This window comes from Heloderma suspectum, chromosome 2 (assembly GCF_057233095.1).
Source record: "Heloderma suspectum isolate Gila_16-S chromosome 2, 16-S_ref, whole genome shotgun sequence".
In the NCBI taxonomy this organism is placed as follows: Eukaryota; Metazoa; Chordata; class Lepidosauria; order Squamata; family Helodermatidae; genus Heloderma; species Heloderma suspectum.
The window spans coordinates 267,913,881-267,937,688 of record NC_139459.1 but is presented as its reverse complement, the minus strand read 5'-3'; the positions used below and the strand labels follow the sequence as shown (position 1 = coordinate 267,937,688).

Here is a 23,808-nt window from a genome sequence, read left to right as displayed (position 1 = left end):
ATTGTTTTGTCAAGAAAATGAGACAACATTTCAGTGCCATCTTGGAAAATGGCAGAAGGAATACTCCTAAAATTAAAATAATATATTTTTTGAGCTCCTGGGCCCTGAAAACCTATAATTTGATACCAAACACGAGATAGTTACTTCTGTGGTTGAGGAAAACTAGTGACCTAAAGATAATTGCCCGCCATTTTGAAAATAGCACCTAAAAATTTTTGCACAAGAATCAGAATGCCTACCCAAGTTATGATGTTAATCCAATACCTCAAGACCACATATCAGCACAAAAAATCTCTGGACCTCAACATTTTTACAGGGGTCTAGTGTGGGGACTGGATTAATAGTTTCTTGAGAAACTGTGGCTGCTACGCAAGCCAACGATGATTGTCTATCTCTTCCCAAAATGGCAGGGATTAATGACCCCTTGTATGTGCTATCTGCTATCAGAGCTGACTTCGGGCAAGCATTCTATTCCTAGGTTAGATTGCACTTCAGGATGCTTTAGAATGGGCTTCTAAGGAGGGCTGGTGCTTGCAAAAAGTGTTGGTTGTTTCCATGTACCAAAAGTCATACATGTACAATGGCTTGCTGCACATTTTGGGGACTTTCTACATGCCATCCCATGTCTTCCTTTTAAAAAAAAAGTTTGCAGCAGTGAGATGAAAATTCTCTGAACTTTTTGGTGACCAGCTGTACCCAGCACAGGGAGCAATTTAAGCACTCTTCACATGGTAGCTAAAAGCAAGGTCATCGGATGTTGTGTGGATGCTGTTAGCAGAAATCTCCTCTGCACCACTTTTACTTTTTCACCCCCTCCAAGTTCCTTGATTTGCTTTCAGTGGAGAGGACCTGAGCTTCCTGGCTGCAGTTTCTTTGGTCAGCTTTACAGGGCCATTTGAGCCCCCAGGGTCTACAATCTGTGATGTGGCAGGGGAATGCATGCTTCAGAACTGGGTCGGCACATGGGAAATCTGGAATTCTGCATATTTGTAGGGAGCCAGAAAATGTCGGTGTGGCTTTTGTGCAGTGGGATTTTAAGCTTTACTGTGAGTGAATACCATTACCCCTTTCTCTCAACCCAACATGTGCCCACTGGAACAGCTTTCCTCCCATTGGTATTTTGGGATTATGACAGAGACCTAATTTGCATGATCATCGCAGTCCACCATGGCTTATTAGGTACAGTGGGTTGCAGTGCCCATGAGTGCCAGGTTGCTGATCAAATCCCCCGCCGCGACTTCTCGTTATGTGTGAACCTGGCAAGGGAAGATTGTTGGAGTGGTTGACAAGCCATCCAGAACCTATGGGCTGTTTTAGAATTGCGGGTGGCTTGTCAACCAACCCCAAAACCCACCTTTGCTGGGTTCACACATACTGAGAAGCTGCAGTGCACTCGCACCCTGCCCTGAATATTCAAAATGGCGGCCACCGTGAGAAATCCTGTGGGGAAATTCGTCCATGGTGGCTTCTCATTACGTGCAAACTGGGCTATTGTGTTGCTCTCCAGGTGAGTGTGGGAGTCAAACCCAAACATTCTTTCCATCTAGAGCCAAGTCTCATGAGTTGCCAAAAACTGGATGAGTCATAGTTTCTATGTGTTTGGGTTTCAGGCACGGATGAAGATGCTGTCATTGAGGTTGTCACACGGCGGAGTAATGCCCAGAGGCAAGAAATCATAAGGGCATACAAGTCTCATTATGGCCGGGTAATTAGCATGATCTACCTACTACAAGTATCTTCCTTCGACCGCACATACAAACACTGATTTTTTTGTTCTTTCCTTTTACCTGCTGCTGTTTCCTCCAGGTCCCCAAGGTTGTGCTTGCTTCAAAAATAACCAAAATGCTTCTTTTTATAAAAAAGCAACAACTTAGCATTGCCTTTCTGTTGGCAGCCTTCATAAATTAATGGTGTAACTAGACAAGATCTGTGATCTGATCTCCCTTGTGCATTTTCTAGGCCCATTTTCTTAAGCATTAGAGAGGAGATGAAGAGCCTTTCTACATGAGGCTTTTATTGTGTGCTCGTGATTGCTCACTCATAGTCGTTTGCATGTCCTTTACACAATGTTGTCATTCTCCAGGGCCTCTCCCGTGCTTTGCAACCATTATCATGCTTTTTTTAGATCAGGGAAAAGTCTGGTACATCCTGAATAATACACAGAGCTATGAACAATTCGACTATACCACAGTGCCATCTAGTGGCTGAATAATGAAACCTATACAATGGTAGAGACCCCCCCCCCCCCGAAAAAAGTCCGTGTTAAGGAGCTGATTTTAATCCCTCAAAGAATTTGGAATCAGAAGCCCCGATAAAGGTGTGGGATAAAAGGCTCATGTAGAAATGCCCAAAGAGAATGAGATATGTACCTTCCATGTATCTTGGCTGAGTACTCTGTATTTTTAGTCCTCCTTTGGGGAATACATTTTTAAACATGCTTCTTGTATTTTAAAAGCAGAGAAATATCTCCTACTCACCCCCACCAATAACTGCTGTTTGGGGGTGCCTGTACTTCTGAACTCCATATAGTGCAATACTTTTATTAGGCCAGGTCAGTTCCCCCACCCCACCATGCTTTTTATAAGATCTTGCTCAATGAAGAGATCTGGAGATCTCAAAAGCCTGCACATTTTTTTCTTATTTTTGGGTTGGCCTAATAAAGTACTTAACTTACATAGATATTGAAATGTTTCTGATGGCCCAAATGGCTGTCTTTGTGTCTTCTTTGTACTTTTTAATTTATCTAGATTTAAACTGAACAGGACTGCTTGGCGAAGCAGTGGTTGCTAAGCTGTCTGGAAATCCTGTTATCTGCAGGCAGAGCCACCCACCACTAGGATCTGGTTTTACAGTCGCATCATTTCTCCTCTCTGCTTTCCAGATTCCTTCCTACTCTGGCCATGGCTAGTATCTACTATTCAGGAACGTAGGAAGTTGCTTCTGTGGAGTCAGAGCCTCTGTCTAGCTAGCTCAGTACTGTCTACCCTGTGTGGCGGCAGCTCTTCAGGGTTTCACCTTTGCTTTCCGTCCGTCCGTCCTCACTCGCTTCTTTCTTTCTTACATTTCTGTACCACCCAATAGCTGAAGCTCTCTTTGCAGTTCACGATAATTCATGAATATTTCCCATGACAGGATCTGATGGCAGACCTGAAATCTGAGATTTCGGGGCCGTTGGCAAAGGTTATCCTTGGATTAATGATGACACCAGCGCAGTATGATGCGAAGCAGCTGAAGAAAGCCATGGAGGTATAACAGTGTTTTGACTTTTGTGTTTAATTCCCATTGGGAGAACATGATACAATTTTTTTTCTTCTTGGTTCACTTTATCTGCCATGCTTAGGGGCGTATTTAGTGATGACGTCAGGACATGACACTTGGGCAGAGGTCCAGGCCCCACTCAGGAAAATGGACAGGAGGCCCCCAAATGCACCAGAGCTGGCTTACCAGATTTTGAAATAAGTGCAGTAATACACATGACTGCATAAGGGGTGGGGGCTTATAAGTCTACAATATAAAATGACCTAACTGCGCCACGGCGTGTATTGATATCCGCCCTCTTCCCGGTACAGGCTTTGTGAGTGGGAACTTGCTTAACCAATCCTTATAAACAGGTTGGGGTGACGGGAAATCTGCATTGAGCAAGTGGTTGGACTAGATGGCCTACAAGACCCCCTCCAAGGCCATGATTCCTTTCTGGCTTTGGTACTCAAAGGGCCAATGATGCAGGAGCAACCCAAGTGAAAACTGCATGCACAAAGGATGCCTGAAACAGAGATCCAGAGCAAGAGCTTTGCGCTTTTCTGTATGAGCCATTTATTGTGCGCTTGTGTTTCCTCACAGTTGTGAGGGGCAATCCAGAGGTGCTGTGTCATGATTTCCATTGCTGCGTGTGTGTGAGAGTGCGAGAGACAGCGTAGTATAGTGGTTCAGAGCACACAGGCCTGATTTGACACAAGGATCCCCAGAATCAAAGGCCAATTCCCTGTCACTATCACTGACACAAGGGTCTTTAGGAAGGAAGGTGGAGTGCCCCCATTTTGGTACTGTCCCTCACCCAAAAACATGGAATGTGTGTGCTGCTAAAGCTGGTTCCAAGCTTCAAGTAAGACAGGACCATGAGGAAAAGGGGGAGGTGAGAAAATCCTCTACTCTGCTTTTCTACAGAGAGACCCTTAGCCCTTGGAAAGCGGAACAGGCTCTTTCTTCTGAGTCAGCATAAGTGGCTCAGGCTGCTTCTGGTTGCAATTCTGACCCCCTAGTAGGACTGTCCATTGTGGGGAAATCCTGCCCTTTTGGGGCCCAATGGACACCCTGTGATGGCCCCAGCTTGGCTTGCACTTGACAGCTTAGCTGTGCGACAGCTCAGCTCACCTGGGAATTCTGCCGAGGTTTTTTGCACAAAATCGTGGGTCAATTTGTACAAAATCGTGGCTGTACATAGTGCAGTTTGCACAAAATTGCGCCGTAAATGGTCAAATTAGAGCATTTAAGGCTGCGATTTTGTGCAAATTGTGCTATTTACAGCTGCAATTTTGCGTAGTTCACAATCTGTGCAGTCTCCTCCCCCCCCCCCCCAACTCTGCAGGCCAGCTTGCAGATGATCGAGCCAGAGTCCAGGGGCCTGTCCTGGCGAAAACTCACTGAGCTCCACTCCCCAAATGGATTCCTCCAACATCCATTTGGATGTTGGGCCCGAATCCATTTGAGTGCATGTACTGGAGATTGGGCCCGAAGGGCAGTCTGGAGATTCTGCTCGTGTACCGTCCACCCTGCTGCACGACTGACTCCCTGGCCGAGGTGCTTGAGGTGGTCTCTGATGTGCGTGTACAGACCCCTAACTTATTGGTGTTGGGGGACTTCAACGTACATTCGGAGGCCATCCTCACAGGAGCACCTCGGGACTTCATGGAGACTGTGGCTTCCTGGGAGCTGCACCATATTCTAACTGGGCCCACCCAAGTCCAGGTCATGCACTAGACCTTGTGTTTGTTTCTGGAGAAGCGGGGAGTGATCTGGAAGTCGGGGGTATATCCACCACCCCCTTGTCATGGTCAGATCACTATCTGGTGACGTTGGACTTCTCAGTTCCACAACCCCTCCGCAGGGGTGGAGGACCCATTACAATGGTCCGCCCCAGGCGTCTTATGGATCCAAATGGATTCCTGAACATGCTTGGGGATTCTCTGGGGCGCGCCAACGGCCACTCGGTCGAGACCCTGGTGGGTGGCTGGAATGGCGCAATCACTGGGGCATTAGATCAGGTGGCTCTGAAATGCCCTCTCCCCCTGAACAGGGCTCGGACTGCACCATGGTTCAATCCGCGTGGTTACGAGCTCTGAAACAGGAGGTGAGACAGCTAGAGCGCCGATGGCGGAAGTCTCGCTCCAAAGACGATCAGACACGGGCTAGAGCTGTATCTTCAGCCTATCACGTGGCGGTGAAGGCAGCAAAAAAGGAATATTATGCTGCCTCTATCGCGTCTGCAGAGTGCTGTCCCAGGAGGCTGTTCCAAGTGGTCCGGAGCCTGGTTGGTCCTGTGGCTCCGAAACCACTGGAGCATTCTAAGGCCTCCTGTGAGGCCTTGGCAAGGCACTTTGCAGATAAAATTGATCAGATTAGGTGTGTTACTCTGCACGCTGTGGATACAGTTAGTTAGCAAGAGGCGGCCTGTGGCAAACCGGTTTTGTGGGATCGATTCCAGCTTCTTCCTCCTGATGAAGTGGACAAGGTGCTTTCATCTGTAAGGCTGACCACCTGCTTACTTGATCCTTGCCCATCTTGGCTCATTATGGGCTGCAGAGAGAGACTGGGTGAGAGGATCAGGGCGGTGGTGAACGCCTCCCTTGAGGAGGGAGTGATGCCATCAGCCTTCAAGGGGGCATTGATAAGACTGCTCTTAAAGAAGCCCTCCTTGGATCCTCAAGTTCTGAACAACTTTCGCCCAGTCTCAAATCTGCCATTTTGGGGCAAGGTGATTGAGCGGGTGGTGGCGATGCAATTGAAGGCACACTTGGAATAAACTGATTATCTAGACCCATTTCAGTCGGGCTTCAGGCTTGGGCATGGGACAGAAACGGCCTTGGTCGCCTTGGTAGATGATATGAGGAGGGCTCTGGATAGGGGTGAATGCTCCTTCCTTGTTCTCCTCGACCTCTCAGCGGCTTTTGATACCATTGACCACGGTATCCTCCTGGACCGCCTGGAGTGGTTGGGCATTGGAGACACCATATTGCGGTGGTTCCGGTCCTTCCTCTCTGGCAGGTACCAGAGGGTAGCACTGGGAGAGGAGGCTTCGGACCCGTGGCGCTCACTTGTGGGGTTCCACAGGGTTCCATCCTCTCCCCAGTGCTATTTAACATCTATGTGAAGCCACTGGGGGCTATCATCAGGAGGTTTGGGGTGCAGTGTCATCAATATGCGGATGACACGCGGCTCTACCTCTCGTTCAAATCTTCACCAAGGTTGGCCGTAGAATCCCTGTCCAAATGTCCAGAGATGGTGAGTGGCTGGATGGGGAGGAATAAGCTGAAGCTGAACCCTGACAAGACCAAGGTACTTTTGGTGGGAGACAAGAGGAGGCTGGGGGATGTTGATCTGGTGTTGAATGGGGTACGGCTACCCTTGAAAGACCAGGTCCGCAGCCTGGGGGTCAGCTGTCCATGGAGGCTCAGGTGTCAGCTGTGAGCCGGACAGCGCTGTATCACCTCCATCTGATACGGTGGCTGCGTCCCTTCCTTCCCGACCATCTGCTCCCATCGGTAGTACATGCCCTGGTCTCCTCTCGTTTAGACTACTGTAATGCGCTCTACGTGGGGTTACCCTTGAAGACGGTTCGGAAGCTGCAGCTGGTACAGAACGTGGCGGCTTGCCTGATTAAAAGCAGCCGCCGGCGAGATCACATCACTCCAGTGCTGAAGGAGTTGCACTGGTTACCAGTTGTTTTCCGGGCCAAATTCAAGGTGTTGGTTTTGACCTTTAAAACCCTATATGGTTCTGGCCCAGCCTATCTTAAGGAGCGCCTCCAGCAGCACCAGACAGGCCGCTTAACAAGATCAGCCTCGGATGGCCTTCTCTCTGTCCCATCAGCCAGGACAGCTAGACTGGTGGGGACGAGGGAGAGGGCCTTTTCTGTGGTGGCCCCCACTCTGTGGAACTCCCTCCCTAGGGAACTCCGTCATGCCCCCTCCTTAATGAGCTTCCGTCGTGCATTAAAAACATGGTTGTTCAGGCAGGCATTTGGGGTGGGTTAGGGTATTTTAGAAAATGATTTTACTGTAGAATTTTATTGTTTTAAACTCTTTTATTGTATACTGTACATCGCCCAGAGTGGCTGGGTGACCAGCCAGATGGGCGATTAATAAATTTAATAATAATAAATAATAAATCCCTACTCCCTAATTGGCTCCTCCCTGAGCCACCCTCATTTAGTCAACAGTTGAAGGAGTGTGTCTGGAGGTCACTGTGCTGACCCATCTCCCAGCAGCATGATGCCTTGCATCCAGAAATGTAGACGCTTGGGTGCCCTGAAGTATCTATCTATCTATCTATCTATCTATCTATCTATCTATCTATTTCTGTACCGCTCAATAGCCGAAGCTCTCTCTTTTAACAACCGCTAAGAGGCCAAATATCCTTTATCCTTTCAGGGGGCCGGAACCGATGAAAGTGTTCTCATTGAAATCTTGGCCACTCGGAACAACCAGGAGATCCAAGCAATTAATGCAGCATACAAAGAAGGTGAAATGCTCCAGAGACACCCAGCCCTTTTTAAGGGAGAGATGGATATGGGTGCACTGGGAAGGCAGACTATCACTTAAGAGTTGCTCCATAAAAACATTTAGGGTGCAATCTTATGCATGTTTAGATAGAAAAAAGGCCTACAACTCCCAGCATGGCTGGCTGGGGAATGCTGGGAGTTGTAGGGCTTTTTTCTGTCTAAACATGCGTAGGATTGCACCCTTAGAGTCTTTCAAGGCACCATCACTCTGCCTCATTGACAGAATTTGGGGGGTGGGGACAGCCAACAACCTCTTGTAACCATCCTGTGTTTTGCCACTGCTTCTGCCATCTTTTTTCTTACTGTGGAAAATCCGTTAAGGAGAAGAAAAAAAATAGAATAGCTGCATAATGGCTTCTGGCTGTTAGCGCTAAGAGGCCCCCATCTGGAAGCACCCTCTGTGTTGGAAGTGTGGACTTTTTTCTCTTCTTCCAAAGGGTATTGACATCGTTGAGAACATTTTGAATTTGTGATGCTGCTGGAAAATTATCAAGGCTACTTAACTTAGAATTAACCACGTTGTGAAAAGGTTATTAGTGCATTAATGAAATAATTCTGCTCTCTAGATGCTCATGTCAGTGGGTATTATGGTGGTAGATGCTGCCAAGACTGTAATTATGGAATCTGTGTGTTCTGGTAAAAGATCCATTCCTGTGCTCTGACAGCTATATTGAAAGCCAGTATCCTTTGTGCCTTTAACGCTAGGATAGATACTGGAGAGCACCTCTACTTAAGAACACACAACTGTATGTTGAGCACTAACCCTATAGTAGTGCTGAACATGAGAGGGGCCATAGCTCAGTGTGATAGAGCACATGCTTTTCATGCAGAAGGTCCTAGGTTCGATCCCCGGCTTCTCCTGGTAGGACAAGAAAAGAGTCCTGCCTCAAACCCTGGAGAGCCGATGCCCATCAGTGCCAACAATACTGGGCTAGATGGACCAATTGTCTGACTCAGTATAAGGCAGCTTCCTGTGTTCCTATGGTACGCATGGTTCTTACGCTCCCATGTTACACATGAAAACAAGACATTTGTGCTCCCATTTATTGCAGTCTATTGGTATATTAGTTTCCAGAGTGGTAGGCATATAGTAGTCCATGAAAGCCAGATTAAATTTGTTCATCCTTAAGGTGCCACACGATTCTTTGTTGGTATACTGGGTTGTTCTTTGTGTGCAGCTGGTCTCCTCATACATCATTGCGTGAGTATGTAATGAGTCACAATGAACATAGGGAAAATGCACAAAAATCGATGTTCAGACAGGGGGCAAGATGAGGATCAGTACTCCAGTATATATTTCTGGTGTCTCCATTATGAAGTCCTTTTCCCCCTGCTCTTTCCCTCCACCAGCCTATCAGACATCTTTGGAGGATTCATTGAGTTCTGACACCTCAGGGCATTTCAAAAGGATCCTCATCTCTCTGGCTCTGGTAAGGACTCTTTCTCCTGCATGCTTCCCTAATAGCCTTCCGTTAAAACAAAATTTAACATCTCCAGCTTTCTAACATTGATGGGGTTGTGCAGATGTTACAGCCAATTTACGAAGGTAGGGTTATGGTCTCTCTCTCTTATTTTGGGGGCTGCGGGGAGGGAGTAGAGCAAGGCTCCTGGCCCTTTGACAGTGGCATGACAAGCAACAGGACCAAAAAATAAACGGCTGAATCATTTCTCTGATACAGAGGAGCGCTGATGGGCGTAAAGGTTCAAGCTGTGATCTTTGCTTGTTATGCAGTGTGTTAAAGGCACACGAGTTCTGGCAAAATGGAAAAGCTCGCAACCTATATTTAATCTGGCGGCTGCTTTAAATTGCTTTGCCTTTTCTTCACAATCACAGCCTCTTTATTTTTAAAAAAGCTGTTTGGAGTAGGCAAGAATAACCCCACCTGTGCTGCATCCGACTTGCTTTGCTCCATGGTGACAGTCACCACATGGATAGAATTGAAGCAACATTCATCTGATGGTAGCAATGTGTGCATCATCAGTCTTCGTAACACATCATAATATTGAAGAACTAAAGTACTGTTGTGTTCTCTAGAACGAGTTGGTGTTGGCTGGAGGAAGCTAGTTGTCCCTTAGAAATAGAAACCTAATGCTCCAAGCTAGGATTTTGAAGCCAATCATGCAGTCTTACCTACCGCCCCGTCATACCTATTATTTTTCCTTTATTGCTCTCTATCTTTTAAGTTTATTTCCCAGAATATTCATCTTGTTTTATCTTTCTACATTTCTGAAGGTCTTGCTTCTTCTCAAGCTTTGTTGAACAGGTCTTTCATGTTTGCTGGACTCTAGTTTGTAATGTCCTGGCCTCATACACTGTAAATTTGTGGATAGGAAGTTTGTCATCCTTTCATTTCTATAAGGGTGCAGTCCTATGGGGATAGTCGTTCGCCTCCAAACTCGGAGGCGACTGACTATCCAATGTAGGGAGGGTGGAGTGCAGATGGGATCTTCTCCTCCGCGCTATGGCCGCCCTGCATTTGCGGCTAGACGGCTGATTTTGGCTGTCTTGCCAGGGCACCTCAGAGCAGAGGGAAGAGGCTAGATTGGCGCATAGGAAGCATCATACCGGCGTTTCCCTTGTCCCCTCCCCACCCCCGGGAATGGCCCCTTTTCCCCCGCTCCACGCTGCTCTTCCAAGCATAGAGCCGGGGACGAACCACACCACTTATGAGGCAGCAGGGGAGGGAGCAGGAAGTCAGATTTCTGGGAACCAAGCTCGGAGCACTGGCTCTGAGCTCATTTCCCAGAAAATGAAAAATCCTGTGCCTGTCTCGCCACTGTCTAGTGGCCATTGGATTGCACCCTAAAGCCTTCAGCTGTGTTAGGCACTCTCATAATAAGCAATACTAAAAATACATTGTGGACAGGCACCGTTCTGGAATAGTTGGGGTGGACAACAGTCAAACACCTATTTATTTGTTACATTTCTATATTGCCCAATAGCTGAAGCTCTCTGGATGGTTCACAACAGTTAAAACCATAAAATACAACAACAAGACAAAGCACAGTATAACATTTTTAAACGTTTAAAACTACAGTATAAAGCCGAAGTAAAAACCAGCAGCAGTGCAAAGATCTAAAACTATAATAAGATTTAGAACACTAAAAATCTAATTAAAATGCCTGGGAGAACAAAAAGGTAATGCCCCAAAGTCCACAGTATAAACACCAGGCATGATGATGCCAGTAGTGGTGGTAGCTCTCTTCTGAGTGCCAGGAAGCTGCTGTTGTGGTTGCCCATAATGCACTGCTCTATGGCATTGTGGGCAATTGTAAGGGGGGCTGACCTGCTGCTCATCAGAGCACCAGAAAAGAAGGTCCAGGACAGTGTGTTGGTTGCTACCCAAGGATGCTGCCTTCTGACGCCGGGCCCAATCATGGCCATTCTGCTTGCTTGAACCCGCTTATTTAGATGCTTTTTGCAGCTTTATCCACTGTTTTTTTCCCATCTTTAAACATAGGGGAGCCGTGATGAAGGAGGAGAGGACTTCATGAAAGCTCATGCGGATGCCCAGGTGAGAAATACACACTTTGATATATGCGCAAAATGAACCACAGATGCAGGGACCATTATTTCTTTTAGCCTTTCCTCCATGTTTTGGAACCGAAAATACAGAAATTGATACTAGCTGATTTTTGCCTGTGCTTTATTTTACTGAACGTCTGCACTCTATACTAGATTGCATGCCTGTGGCTCTGAATACATTGAAAGTGAAATGAATCCGCTACGGAGCCCTTTTTCTAAAATATATTCTACTTTCTCCATTAAAAATGCAAAGTCGCCATCAAACTAGTGACCCTGAGTGTTGCGAGGCCTAGAATAAAGCATTGTACCATCCACACCTGTGGAATTTTCACACTGACATAAAGAAGAAGTTCCTAGTTTGGGATGTTAGTTCTGTTAATGTGGCAGGACAGTAGTTCTGTCGGCCGCGCTGATCCTGCGCATCTGCCTGATTTTGTGGCAGTGAGTTCCCTGATAGTTAAGATAGCTGGTAACAGGTATTCTGATTCAAGCTGTGATCACGTATGAAACACTAGGTCTGGTAGCACCCTTAGGGCACAATCCTATACATGTTTAACATGGCTGGCTGGGGAATGCTGGGTGTCGTTGGGCTTTTTTCTGACGAAATACGTGTAGGATTGTGCCCTTAGTGCCTCACACCAAGTAGCCCTAGTGGGAAGACCTCTGGAAACTGAGCCACACGTTGAAAATATGCAAGGTGACCAACACGGTATGACTTCCAGTGATAATGTGCAAATGAAACATATTTTGGAACTGCACAACTATTGTGTAACTACAGCCTGGCAGCAGTTTTGGGGGGATTTCAGACAGGAGTCTTGAACCTGGGACCTTTTCCATTCAATACATGTCCTCTGGCACCGAGTTATGGCCGTATGTGTGTGTGTGTGTGGGGGGGGGTCAAACATGCAAACTCCCGCCTGCAGCCTAGAGTTGATACAGCACCAGAAGAGGGTCGACACTTAACACTGCTGAGTGTATAAAGTGGCCCTAAGAGGCTATCTAATTTGCAGATCTTTTAAAGAAAGCCTTGATGCCATTTTCAAAGGCCCTCTAGTAAACAGGAATTTAGAATGGCAAAGGGAAGTGGGTACTTAACATTTTCCGTGCCCACAGCTTCTCTGTTACGCTGTCGTCGTCCCCCCAAACACACACACACTGTTTTCTCTTGAAAGCATTCATTTTGAGCCCTTCACAGGAGGGAGGCAAAGCAGCTTGGGTATTTGGGAGTGGCGAAGCAGTGGAAAGGAAAAGGGTTAAGCCACCCTACTGCCACCACTGCTCCACTCCATACTCCACTGCCCCAAAGCTGCTTTTCTTTAAAATAAAAAGAACGGTCAGGGCTTCCTTGCATGACACATATAAAGCCAACATAGACACAAGAACTGCCCCATTCAGGGGTTCTAGTTCCTCACCTGATGCAGGAGAGCGGGAAGGAGTGCACCCCAGCCCTGCAGCCATCTTGTTGCTCTCCTTGACTTGGAGGCAAACATCTGCTGCAGGGGAGCCTTTTCTTCTACTTTGGGCTCCCCTCATGATTTAGAACCCTGGTTTTAGAACCCTGGAGTGGTGACCGTACTAGAGCAGAACCCGCTTCCTGCTTTGCCTCCAGCTCATGGAGGGCTGAGGATGGTGACGGGGGAGGGCTGAGCCAGCATGCTCTTCCCCGCTCTCCTTTATCGGGTGAGTAACTTGAATGGCTGGACAAGGCTATGGCTCTTGCTCCTGCTAAACAGAGCTAGGGAAGAATCAAACCAATCTGCCTGGGAAACCTTGCCTTGCCCTGCAATTTCTCCTAAGCTCAAGAAAGCCCCATCAGCCTACGGAAGAGAAGGCTGCTCGTTTGGCCAGTCCATAATATAGGGAAGGCTTCATAATATTTGTTTGTGTATTTGTTACATTTTTAATCCATCCAATAACTAACATCCTCTGGGCAGATTACAAACTGTTGAAAAACTAAAATGTTGTATAACAATTAAAAATATAAAATACAATAAAAATGTGAAAGAATGGAATGCAATATAATATAAAATACAATATAATATTAAAAACAATATAACATACTTTATAGACAGAGAGGAGATTTGAAGCTTTATGGTGGATGCCCTGCTGGTTTAGAGCAATTCCCCACCATATATATATACACGCACACGCACACACACGCACACATGTATATATACACACGCACACATAAATATGTTTATATACACACACACATGTATATATACACACACACACATATATATACATACACGCACATATATGTATACACACACACACACACACACGTATGTTGTTGCTTGGGTTGAAAAAAACCCATGCCACTGCCGGCTCTCAGATTTTTCCTTTCCTTAGAGGCACTTGAACCCAGTACCCGCAAGGCCAGTCCTGCACTGGCAGTTATAGTGCATGTATTCAGGGTGGATCTTATGCTCCGGCACAGCTCTCGTCGCACGAGTTTCTCAGCTCGGGGGTTCCAGCATGGCTTCATTAACTCAGATTGCTCAAGTTGCTTGTGTGTGTTAAACCTTCACGTAGGACAATCTTCCCCAACCTTGCTCCCTCTGGACAAGCTGGTTATAGTTCCCATCATCCCCAGCCAACATGGCCAGTGGGCATGCTGGCTGGGGATGATGGGAGTTGTGGTTCAGCACATCCAGAGAGTGCTGGGTTGTGGAAGACTCATGTAGGCCTTCTTAATGTTGATGAAAAGCTCCATCTTTCAGAGATGGAAACCCTTCAGCAGAACTGGCAGGATGCAGCTGTGTAATCCATAACCAGGGACAGCTCCATTAAAAAGACAAACTGGTTAAACAACCTGTATTAAATGCCAACTGTGGGGAGGCAGGGGCTGGGGGAGGAGGATTTGTTGAGGCGGCTTCAGCTGAGCTCTGAGTGATGTGGAGAGCAAGAGCAAGTTAGCATTCCGTTTGGGGGAGCGGTGATACTCCTGCATGTTCACGCATGGGGTTTTTTCTGTTACTGAATGAGCTGTGCGTTTCTTTGCGGCTGCATCAGTTTGGGCAGGAGAAAGAGAGAGATACAGAGGACTCTGGCTAAAACACTGTATTTGTAGGCAGATTGTAACACAACCCGGCCCTTCACTGTTTGCGGCTCTCCATGCTTAGCAAGCTGGGGATATACACTGGAATGTTCAGAACACTTTATTGGCCAGTGAGACCCCCACCAGCACCACCACGTCCGGCTGTACCATATCTAATTCTAGCATAGATGGCCCATCAGCACACTGAGGCTGGCAGCAGGAAGCGGTTCCCCGAATCACTTTTCTGCCCCCAAGACCACTCTTTCCTGCCATCCACATAAATCCAGCCTCTACCTTCCTTTGGCTTAGATGCCTGCGGCTGATCCCTGCTTCAGTGCTGACTGTTTGTTGCTTCCCTTTTCCCACACTTCTCGAATCTGGCCTTGGCCTGTCTGTCAAATTAGAAGCTCCTTGGGGCGAAGGCCTTGTTTTCTGGGATTCTTGTGCATCTGATCAGAAAATCATACACATACATGCCGCTTCTGTGCTCCAGCCATAGGAACCGTTGTTGCCCCTTATTTCCCTGTTTCCTTTTAAAATAAGTTTTCTCCTGCCACGTTGCCTTTGTATTAACAGATTATATCTAAACTGAGGTTAGGGTGGTTTGCCGGGGAGGGGGGGTGTTAGCCACTCAATTGGACACACTTAGACCGCCATTGAAGTGCTGTGTATGGTCTGAGCCTCTGAACAAGTCGTGGAAAATAAAGTTCCGCCCTGTGGCCACTATTCAGTAGTGTGTACTAATGCCAGTGTCCACTTGAGACGTTAGAATGGCCCCATTTTATCTGTGAAAACCCTGGCAAGGCCTGTGCAGCACCATCTCTGACCCTGTTGCCTTCCTGTCTCTCTCTCTCCCTCTTTCTCTCTGTTGTCAGGTCGTTGCTGAAACCTTGGTGAGTGCCTGCCTCCCCCCCCCCCCAACTCTTTCTGTACGTCTAAGAATATAATCGAGAGCAAGTTTTAGGGAGCGAGATGGAACTAAATACCATGTCGCCTTTTCAAGATTAAAGTGTGGGTTTTGCCTGGAGCCGTCAGCGTTGCTTTGTTCTGTCTCATATGCACACGTTAACATTAGGGCTTTCCCACAGATGACCAGATTCCATACTGGGGACAGAATGCCATAAGGGGGGCAGTAAGACTGAACACGTGAAGCTTTCATAGGCGGGGCCTGACCATTGTGCTATCCATTTAGCCCCACATTGTCTATTCTACCTAAACGTTGAACCCGAGACCTATGATCTATCCATATGAGCTATGGATCCTTCCTGGGTTTGACCCTGTTTAGAATCAGGAGGGAAGGATACCTCCTCATTTCCCATCGTGTTAACGGTTAGATGTGATGATCAGTTCAATAGGCAGTGAGGGCTATCAAAGTCCTTCGGGAAGCCACTGGTCATGATGGGTGCTGCTACATAAGAATCCCATGGGAAGATAAATGAACATAACGCTGTAGTGGTGACTGTCAGAGGACAGTTTCACACATCTGTGTGTGGGGACATATTTTGGGGAATGTGGTTGTTGTTTTTTTGTTGTCATGTGTTCTGCCCCACTGTGCATAAAGGCAGACATGTAAAGAGTGACATCTGTTTTGGCTAGATAGAAAAGCAATTGAGTAGTCAATTTAAGGTGGGGAAGAAATGTTGAGCTGACAAATAGCCTCCATATTGGAGGTGTGCATAATCTTGGGGAGGGGAGGGTTCTACTATGGACCCAGTACAGCAGCCTTCCCCAACTGGTGCCCTCCAGATGTTTTGGATGACAGCTCTCAGCATTCCTGACCATTGGCCATGCTGACTGGGGCTGATGGGAGTTGTAGTCCAAAAGATTTGGAGGACATCACTTTGGGGAAGGCTGCATTGGAGAGAGTGCGTGTCTCTCTCTTTTAGTTACAGTCATAGGACAAGGACATTTGGGGCTTTTCTACACGAGGCATTTATCATGCACTCATCATTCCCTACTCATGGTTGTTTATGTGTTCACAATGACCCACTAGTTTTGCTTTGCTTCTGTGTCTAACCAGCACTTGCAGCAAGTTTTTTAGAGCAGGGAAAATGCGGCACTTAATTGTGAAAGTGAGAGAAAGTGCGATTTCCTCTTAACATTTGCACGATTCTGCAATACCACTGTTCCACCTGGAGGTGATGTAGTGGAAAAGCAAGAAAGAAAATGCTCCTCTTGTAGTGCTTGGATCTCAGTTCTGCGGCAAAACTGAAAGTAGATACAGTGGCTTAAGAGTTAATTAATGTGATCCCTCACCGGATAACTTTGAATAGCAATATGTTCTGTGCCCATGGAAAAAGAATTAGATTTGGAGAGGGAACAGGCAACAGACTTTCCATAGTGGGCATGGACTGAGCTCCTTTCACAATGTCTGATGCTGGATTAACAGGGGAAGGGAGCACCTCTATCAAACCAGGTAGCTTTACTTAGGCATCCCACCTCTTATTCAGATAGATGAATGCAGACAATATTCTGACCCCCTTGTAGAGGCTCTCGGTAAGCCAAACAACAGCGTTTCCTAGCCCCGTCCTTTGCTGTTCTTCCCCGCCCCTTCATTGTTTATTGGTTTTGCAGAAATTGTCTGATGTTTCTGGCGATGACTCGACATCCCTCGAGACACGCTTCCTGAGCATTTTGTGCACACAGAGCTACCCGCAACTCAAGAGAGGTAGGGAGGAGGGCATGGTGTGAGTGCTTCTAGTCCACAGCTAGGTACAAACTCATTGACCTGACCTTTTCAGGCCATGCTGTTTCTGCTTGGGAAAGGGCTGTTGTCACCCCCTAAGGGCCTTGAAGGCAAGGGGCTGCTGATGCAACCACTTGGGTACACGGATGTGGCCATTCTCCTTTTTAGCTGAAGGAAACCATCTCCTCTGGCCGTTGGACTTCAAGGCCAGGAGGTTCATTTCATCAGCTGCACCTTTCCTCGGAATGGTTAATGGTCTATTTCTGGGGCATGCCTTGATATTTGATGCTTCCCTGTGGCAGTACCTAATTGTCCTTGAACCTGTATCTTCTAAGAGCCAAGCTAAATGTTTAGCTATTCCGATGCATGATAGTTTTATTTACTTTTACATAAGCGTGTGCAGCCCTGATTTGGATCAGGACTTTGGTGCTCTGGGGGGAATTAAACCTCCCACCACCACCAGTTTCCCCCCTGAAATTCCACACACCCATGGTTGGCAGGGGAAAGGGGAGTTAAAAAAAAAGGCGGGGGGAATCTCCATGGAGTCAGTGGAGGCTCCCCCCCCTTTTAAAGGCATTGAGGGGGGAATTGAGGGAGGAGGTTTAATGGTCTCAATCCAAACCGGGGCTGCACGTGCTTACACGAAGGTAAGTGAAACTTTCTCCATTATTTGTGATTAGCCAAACGTTTAGTTTGGCCCTAACACACTGAAGAAGTGGCCAGAGGGTGTCAGCAACTTTGTGGCCCCATTGTCACCAACCCTGAGGCTCACTAGGGGGTTTGGCTTGGTCCCCCAATCTAGCTCTTAGGTCAGTTCTGCAGAGATAGGAAATTCTAACTTCTTACACTCTGTCCTTGATCCTTGCAGTCTTCCAGGAGTTCATTAAGATGACAAACCACGATGTGGCACATGCCATCAACAAGCGGATGTCTGGAGATGTGCGGGATGCCTTTTTAGCCATCGGTGAGTGTATTTAACACGGGCTTAACGAGGAGTTTCTGGTTTCCTTACATATGGAGTGTGGACTTGACCAAACCTGGCCATGCTGAACTTGATTTTGCAACTCGTCAGCTGTTAAGCAAATTTCTATAATTTGCATTGGTTACGCAAGGAGGGGCTAAGTTAATTTCCTATTTTATTTCATTTGCAGAAATGTGGAGTGCATTATTTTGCAGAACTTGGCTATTTTGTAAAATGGGATTAATGTATGGCTAGCATGTTATGGGTCTGTGGGAAAGAGCTGATGGCTGTTGGGAAAGGGATGGCTCCTAGCCTCTGGAAATTTTACATAGGCTCAGTAATCAAGATGAAGTTTACTAAAACCTGTCTGCACATTTTCAGCCTTTTCTGCACAACCATAAGAGCTAGAAACGTGCTCAATTTTAAATAAAAACTTCAGATTCCTAACATGCCACATATATTACCAGGTGCCATGCTTGGTAAGAATGTTCCACGCGGCCTAGCGTGGCGATGGCTGTGCAGATTTCAAATCCTTGTGGTTAAGATTCAATTGCTGGATAGAATCTGTGCTTAAGAGTCACATTGACATCAGTGAACCCTTAAGGAACTTTAGCTTTACTTCAGCAGCTTGTCATGGGAGCTTAGATCTTGAATCCTTCCAGCATTGTATCTTCATCACTGTCTTCTTGCTTGGCAGTAGCGTAGGGATTACACAACTGTTTCAACCCTTCACTGAGAGGCAGTGTGGTGTAGTGGCTAGAGTGTTGGACTGGGAGTCGGGAGATCCGGGTTCTAGTCCCTACTTGGCCATGGATCTTACTGGATGACTTTGGGCCAGTCAGTGACTGTCAGCCTAACCTACCTCACAGGGTTGTTGTGAGGAGGAGGACCCTATAAGCCACCCTGGGTTCCTTGCAAGAGGAAAAAAGGCAGGATATAAAGATAATACATAAAATATGTGATGCTGGGTTGGAGGAAACATGGTCACCCACATGTGCACATAACTTGCCGACGCATGCATGTACTTACACATGCATACACATCCCAGAGATCCTGATACAGACCCCTCTTCCCTTGCTGCAGAAGCAGAAAAAAAGTTGTCTCTGTGATGATCTCCAGAGAAGAGAGTGGAGACCCCTCTTTCCACCCACTCCCCCAGCGATCCTCCTGATACATACCACTCTGCTACTGCTGCCAGTGAGGAAAGAGATATCTGTATCATGATTGCTGGGAGGGAATGTGGTGGCGAGGAGGTTGGGCATCCTGGGGTGCTGCAGTTATGGCCTTGGGGAGCTAAGGGTTGTGCACCCCTGCTGAAGTAGGCTGATTTTCTGGGTAGCCTGCCTGCCAGCCTGTTCTCCTCAACGGGCTTCTAAAGAGAATATTCACCAAGGCCAACAGGAAGCAGCCACGCTACCCACTAGCATTGCCAACACCTGACTTAAAAGTGGCTTCTTTAATTGCTGCTTCCCTGTTCATTTTGTTGCGCTGCATTGGGCACAACTGCCCAGCTTCCTACCACACCTGCTTCAGGTGAGGTGCCCAGAGCAAGAGGCTGAGTAGAAGGTTGAGTAGCACTGAAGGCTGCTTATCACAGAAACTCCACTTGCTAAATGTCTCGTTTCTTGCTACACAGCTCGAACATTTTGCAACTTTCTTGCACATATTGTCAGATCAGGAAGTGGCTACCCAGCCATCCATATGTCTTTCCTCCTTACTGCAATCAACAGAATTTTGGTTTTAATTTTAGTTCACTTTTTTCCTTCATGGAGCTGAGGCAACAAGACAATGCATATGTACACCTGAACTCTGGAAGCCTCCATCCATCAGAGAGAGGCCCAGATGCTGTAATCTGTGGCTGGGGAGTGATTTGGGATAAAAGTCTTGTTATTATACTGCAAGTGTTCATCAGCTCACCAATGCTGGGATGTCTGTGTTGTCAGTAACAACTCTTTTGTGAATGGCCGCTGTTACTGGCAAGGACGGGACAATGACATGCTTGTCGCTGTCTGTACTTTCTGTACTTTGTTTCCTTCTGACCTCACTCTTTACAATTCCCTCCCTCCTTCCCTCCAGCCATGTGCGGATAACAGTTTGCACATCTGATGAAGTGGACTGTGTAATCCATGAAAGTTCATGCCATAATAAATGTATTCATCTGGAAGGTGCCACAAGGGTCTTTGTTGTTTGTGCTGCAACAGACGAACCTGGCTGCCCCTCTGGAAATTTTCCCCGCCCTGTCAACCTGCCCATTTTGGAAGTACAGTAGAGCAACTTGCGATGGCTCTTTGCAAGAGCTGTCTTCTCCCCGGATCCTTTTCTTCCTACATGCAAACTATAATATGACCAGTTTTACCTTTTGGCTCTTTTCAAACATTGGTTGGGAGTGTGTGTTTCAGGGAATGGCTGAGATGGGGTATTTTGAATACAGCCAATGCTGGGCCCTTCCTGGGCAATATTGTCATGCTGTTGCCTTCCTTGTCCCTCTCTGTTTGAAGTGCGGAGTGTCAAGAACAAGCAAGCTTTCTTTGCTGACAAGCTCTACAAGTCCATGAAGGTAAAAACAACACTCCCTTTGCTGTTGACTCACTGAGGGAAGAAAAGTTGGCTCAGTACCTTTGTGTGAGAATCTGATTGTGTAGTGGTGGGAGGGGGGCTCCCTGAGCAGCTTGCTTATTTCAAAAGGGCTGGAAATAATTAATTACCACTTGGACACTTCCCCCCCCCCCAAGTTAAGGTCTCTACCAATAGAGAGATCCCCATATCCTCCAGCTAGCTCAAACCGTGTGTCGCTTGCATAAAGGGAGCTAACTTGGAAAACTTGTCACGGGAACAGATGCAGTGGTGAGAGACGCAGCACTCAACCCCAAGACTTGCATCTTTCTCCTGCCCCAAATATAGAACCTGAGTGCAGCAGGGAGAGGAGCAGCACCAGCTGCAGAGCGAAGCAGGCCCTGGAGACGACAGTGGCAGGGGCCCAGCAACCTCTCTGAAGGCAGCTCATATTTCAGTGCTGATATAAATTTAGCAAAACAGAATATGGACGCTCCTGTTTAATCTTCTCCCCGGTGTCATTGAGTAAACAAAAATACCCAAATTCTGGGTGATGGTTGCCATCTCTTCAAAATATTTTGCTACTGGCAATGTGGGGAAATCCCAGCACTTCCTGCTCCCCCCCCCCCCAGTTCTTTCTGACTGTTTTTTCTATCTCAAGGGTGCTGGCACAGACGACCGAACTCTCATCAGGATCATGGTCTCGAGGAGTGAAATGGATCTGCTCAACATCCGGCGTGAATTTTGGGACATATATGACAAGTCTCTCTACCACATGATCGAGGTAACAAGGCCTTCTGCATTTGCAAGCACAAATTTGCCTATTGGTATGCACTGAGCAGCACTGGCCTTTATCATTTGTCTCCTTGTTTGCATGTGGGGTTGGTTGTGCTCGTGACAGTTGACTGAGGCAGCTAGTTGACTGGGTCCAGCCACACAGAAGCTGCCTGCAGAGGCTAAAAAAAGGAGATCAATGTGCAGTCACAGTAAGACTGCTTCACACCTTAGGTTTTCCTCCATGCAGGTCTACCTTCCTGCAAGACAGAGAGAGAAAACAAGGGCATACTGTTTGAAATATACATACGTTTTGCTTCAGGTGCAGCGATCAGGCACCTAAAATGAGTAATTCTCTACTGCTTGAGCGCTCTTTCCCTCTCCCAGGCAGCGCTTGAGCTTTGTGAAATTGTAACTGTCAAAGCAGCCCTTAATCAGGCTTCTGCATGACAATGCTGCCGCAGAATAGCTCATTAACAGCCAGCATTAAGCAGATGCTAAAGGAAGGCACATCCACATTATAAGTATATCGTTTTTATGCTCGTTTAAGCTTCCCCCAAAGAATCCTGGTAATTTAAGGGTGGTAAGACTACTGTGTTAGAGATCTGTCTCCCCACACAGAACTACAGTTCCCAGGGTTCACTGCTGCAAAGTAATGATTGTTGGACTAGTTTAAGGCTATAGTGTAGATGCCCCCAAAGACACATAGTGGGAAATCGGTAAAAATTTATATCGTGTTTTGATATGCTTGGCTTTACCCACAAGGCTGATCATTTGAAAACATTTCCAGTTTTCATCTTGTCACTTTATCTTCCTCTCTGCAGAAGGACACCTCAGGAGATTACTGCAAAGCATTGCTAGCCATTTGTGGGGGAGAAAACTAAGCCACCCATGACTGCTGTAGAAGCCCGTCCTCATGTCAGAGCCGTTGTCACTCACATATGTGCAGCCTAGATGTCACTGTTGCTTTTAGGCACTTCGGGGGATGTTTTGGATCCACTGAGAAGATTCACTTTGTGCTAGGAAAAAATGTATCACAGAAGAGCTTAACTCTGCAAGCAGCAAAGACCACAGGGATTGCTCAGTCCTCCTGGCAGGGAAATTGTCTGAATTCATACAAAACCGACTAGCGTGCACATGTCCAATGAAGTAACACTGTGATGGGTATTTTAAACCAGAGAAATAAAATGTTCAATGTTGCTGGCCATGAATTGGCTCTAGGCTGCTTTTTTTTCTTTTTGTAAAAAGCACAGGACAACAAGAGTCTAATTTTACATAAGATTCTGGGCATGCAAAAAGCACTTACCCATCCAGTTCCCATGTAGTAGTCTGCAGATGTAGTTACCAATGGCAGCCTTTTCTTGAGTCTGACAACCACTTGACACAACACAAAATGAGAGATGCACTGCACTCCAGAGGAGCCTGAAAGCAGAGCCTCCAAAGGTCTGGTGGGGATGAGACCTGACCCTTCTCCCAAGTTTGGAGCAAGTTGGGGTCTCATCTTTGATCTCTCCCTGAGTGGAAGCAGTGAGACATCTCTTTGGCTTTGAGTGCCTCTGAAGCTCTCATCAGCATAAAACTTTCCCCTATGACCTCTGTGTAAGGGAGAGCCAGGGCCAATCTTCCTGTTTCAAGGCTAAAATTAGATCTTGAAACATCCAATGTGATCTACTTCTAAACCCCCTTTATCAGCTATGTCTGGTCACTCTGTACAGACTTTTTTAAATGGCGTCCGAAACAGTGCCAGCATGGCCCAATGGGGTAGAATGTGAATCTTGAGGCCTGGTCTCAAGGCTCCTAGCACCCATGAAGTCTCACTGGGATGGTCTTTGGCATGTCACTATTTCTCAGCCTCAGTTCCCTACCTGTAAAATGGGATGATGATGATTTTAATTTATGTGTCGCTTCCCACCACAAAAATTAACGTCAAAGCAACATACACAACCCAGAAATCCATGATTAATATAACAGGGAAAGAATACCCAAAATCAATATAAGCCATAATCAGCACAATAATACAAATAAAAATAATACCGTAAAAACATAATGTAAGAACAATACAGTATGAAAAGTGTTCATCCACCAATGCACAATCTCCCCCTGCTCACAGCCTAGGATGAACACCACAAAGGCAGCCCACAAGCATTGTCTTTGCCTGGTGCCAAAAAGATGTAAGGGTCGACGCCGGACAAGCTTAATTGGGGAGACGGTTCCATACATGGGGAACCACAGAAAAGCCCTGTTCCTGAATTTACACCTGTGAGCTTCTGGGAGGGAGGGAGGGAGGGAGGGAGGGGGGCACACGGAGAAGGCCCTCTGAAGCTGACCTCAGGGACCAGGTAAGTTCATATGAGACACTGTCCTTGCATAATTGGGGTCCCGAGCCATGTGGGGCTTTATAGTTTACAACCAGCGCTTTGAATTTGGCCTGGAAACAAATTGGCAACCAGTGCAGGCAAGCTGGGACTGTGCTTAATATATTCACATTGCC

The 23,808-nt window shown here is 46.9% G+C and overlaps 1 protein-coding gene across 6 annotated transcripts in view; it reads left to right on the top strand.

The window, feature by feature from the left end:
• ANXA6 (annexin A6) overlaps positions 1-23,336 on the top strand; it is a 70,796-nt gene extending 47,460 nt beyond the window's left edge. For 3 of the 6 annotated variants that reach the window (XM_084839183.1, XM_084839184.1, XM_084839181.1), the window contains exons 16-26: positions 1,611-1,705; positions 3,133-3,246; positions 7,647-7,737; positions 9,128-9,207; positions 11,239-11,292; positions 15,219-15,236; positions 16,918-17,011; positions 17,898-17,993; positions 20,489-20,547; positions 21,205-21,327; positions 22,142-23,336. In XM_084839183.1, coding sequence (XP_084695309.1) covers positions 1,611-1,705; positions 3,133-3,246; positions 7,647-7,737; positions 9,128-9,207; positions 11,239-11,292; positions 15,219-15,236; positions 16,918-17,011; positions 17,898-17,993; positions 20,489-20,547; positions 21,205-21,327; positions 22,142-22,201 — 884 coding nt within the window. In that variant the 3' untranslated portion in view covers positions 22,202-23,336. The remainder of the gene's footprint in view (positions 1-1,610; positions 1,706-3,132; positions 3,247-7,646; positions 7,738-9,127; positions 9,208-11,238; positions 11,293-15,218; positions 15,237-16,917; positions 17,012-17,897; positions 17,994-20,488; positions 20,548-21,204; positions 21,328-22,141) is intronic. The other 3 variants (XM_084839185.1, XM_084839187.1, XM_084839182.1) reach the window with 1 other exon arrangement.
• Positions 23,337-23,808: the final 472 nt, after the last annotated feature.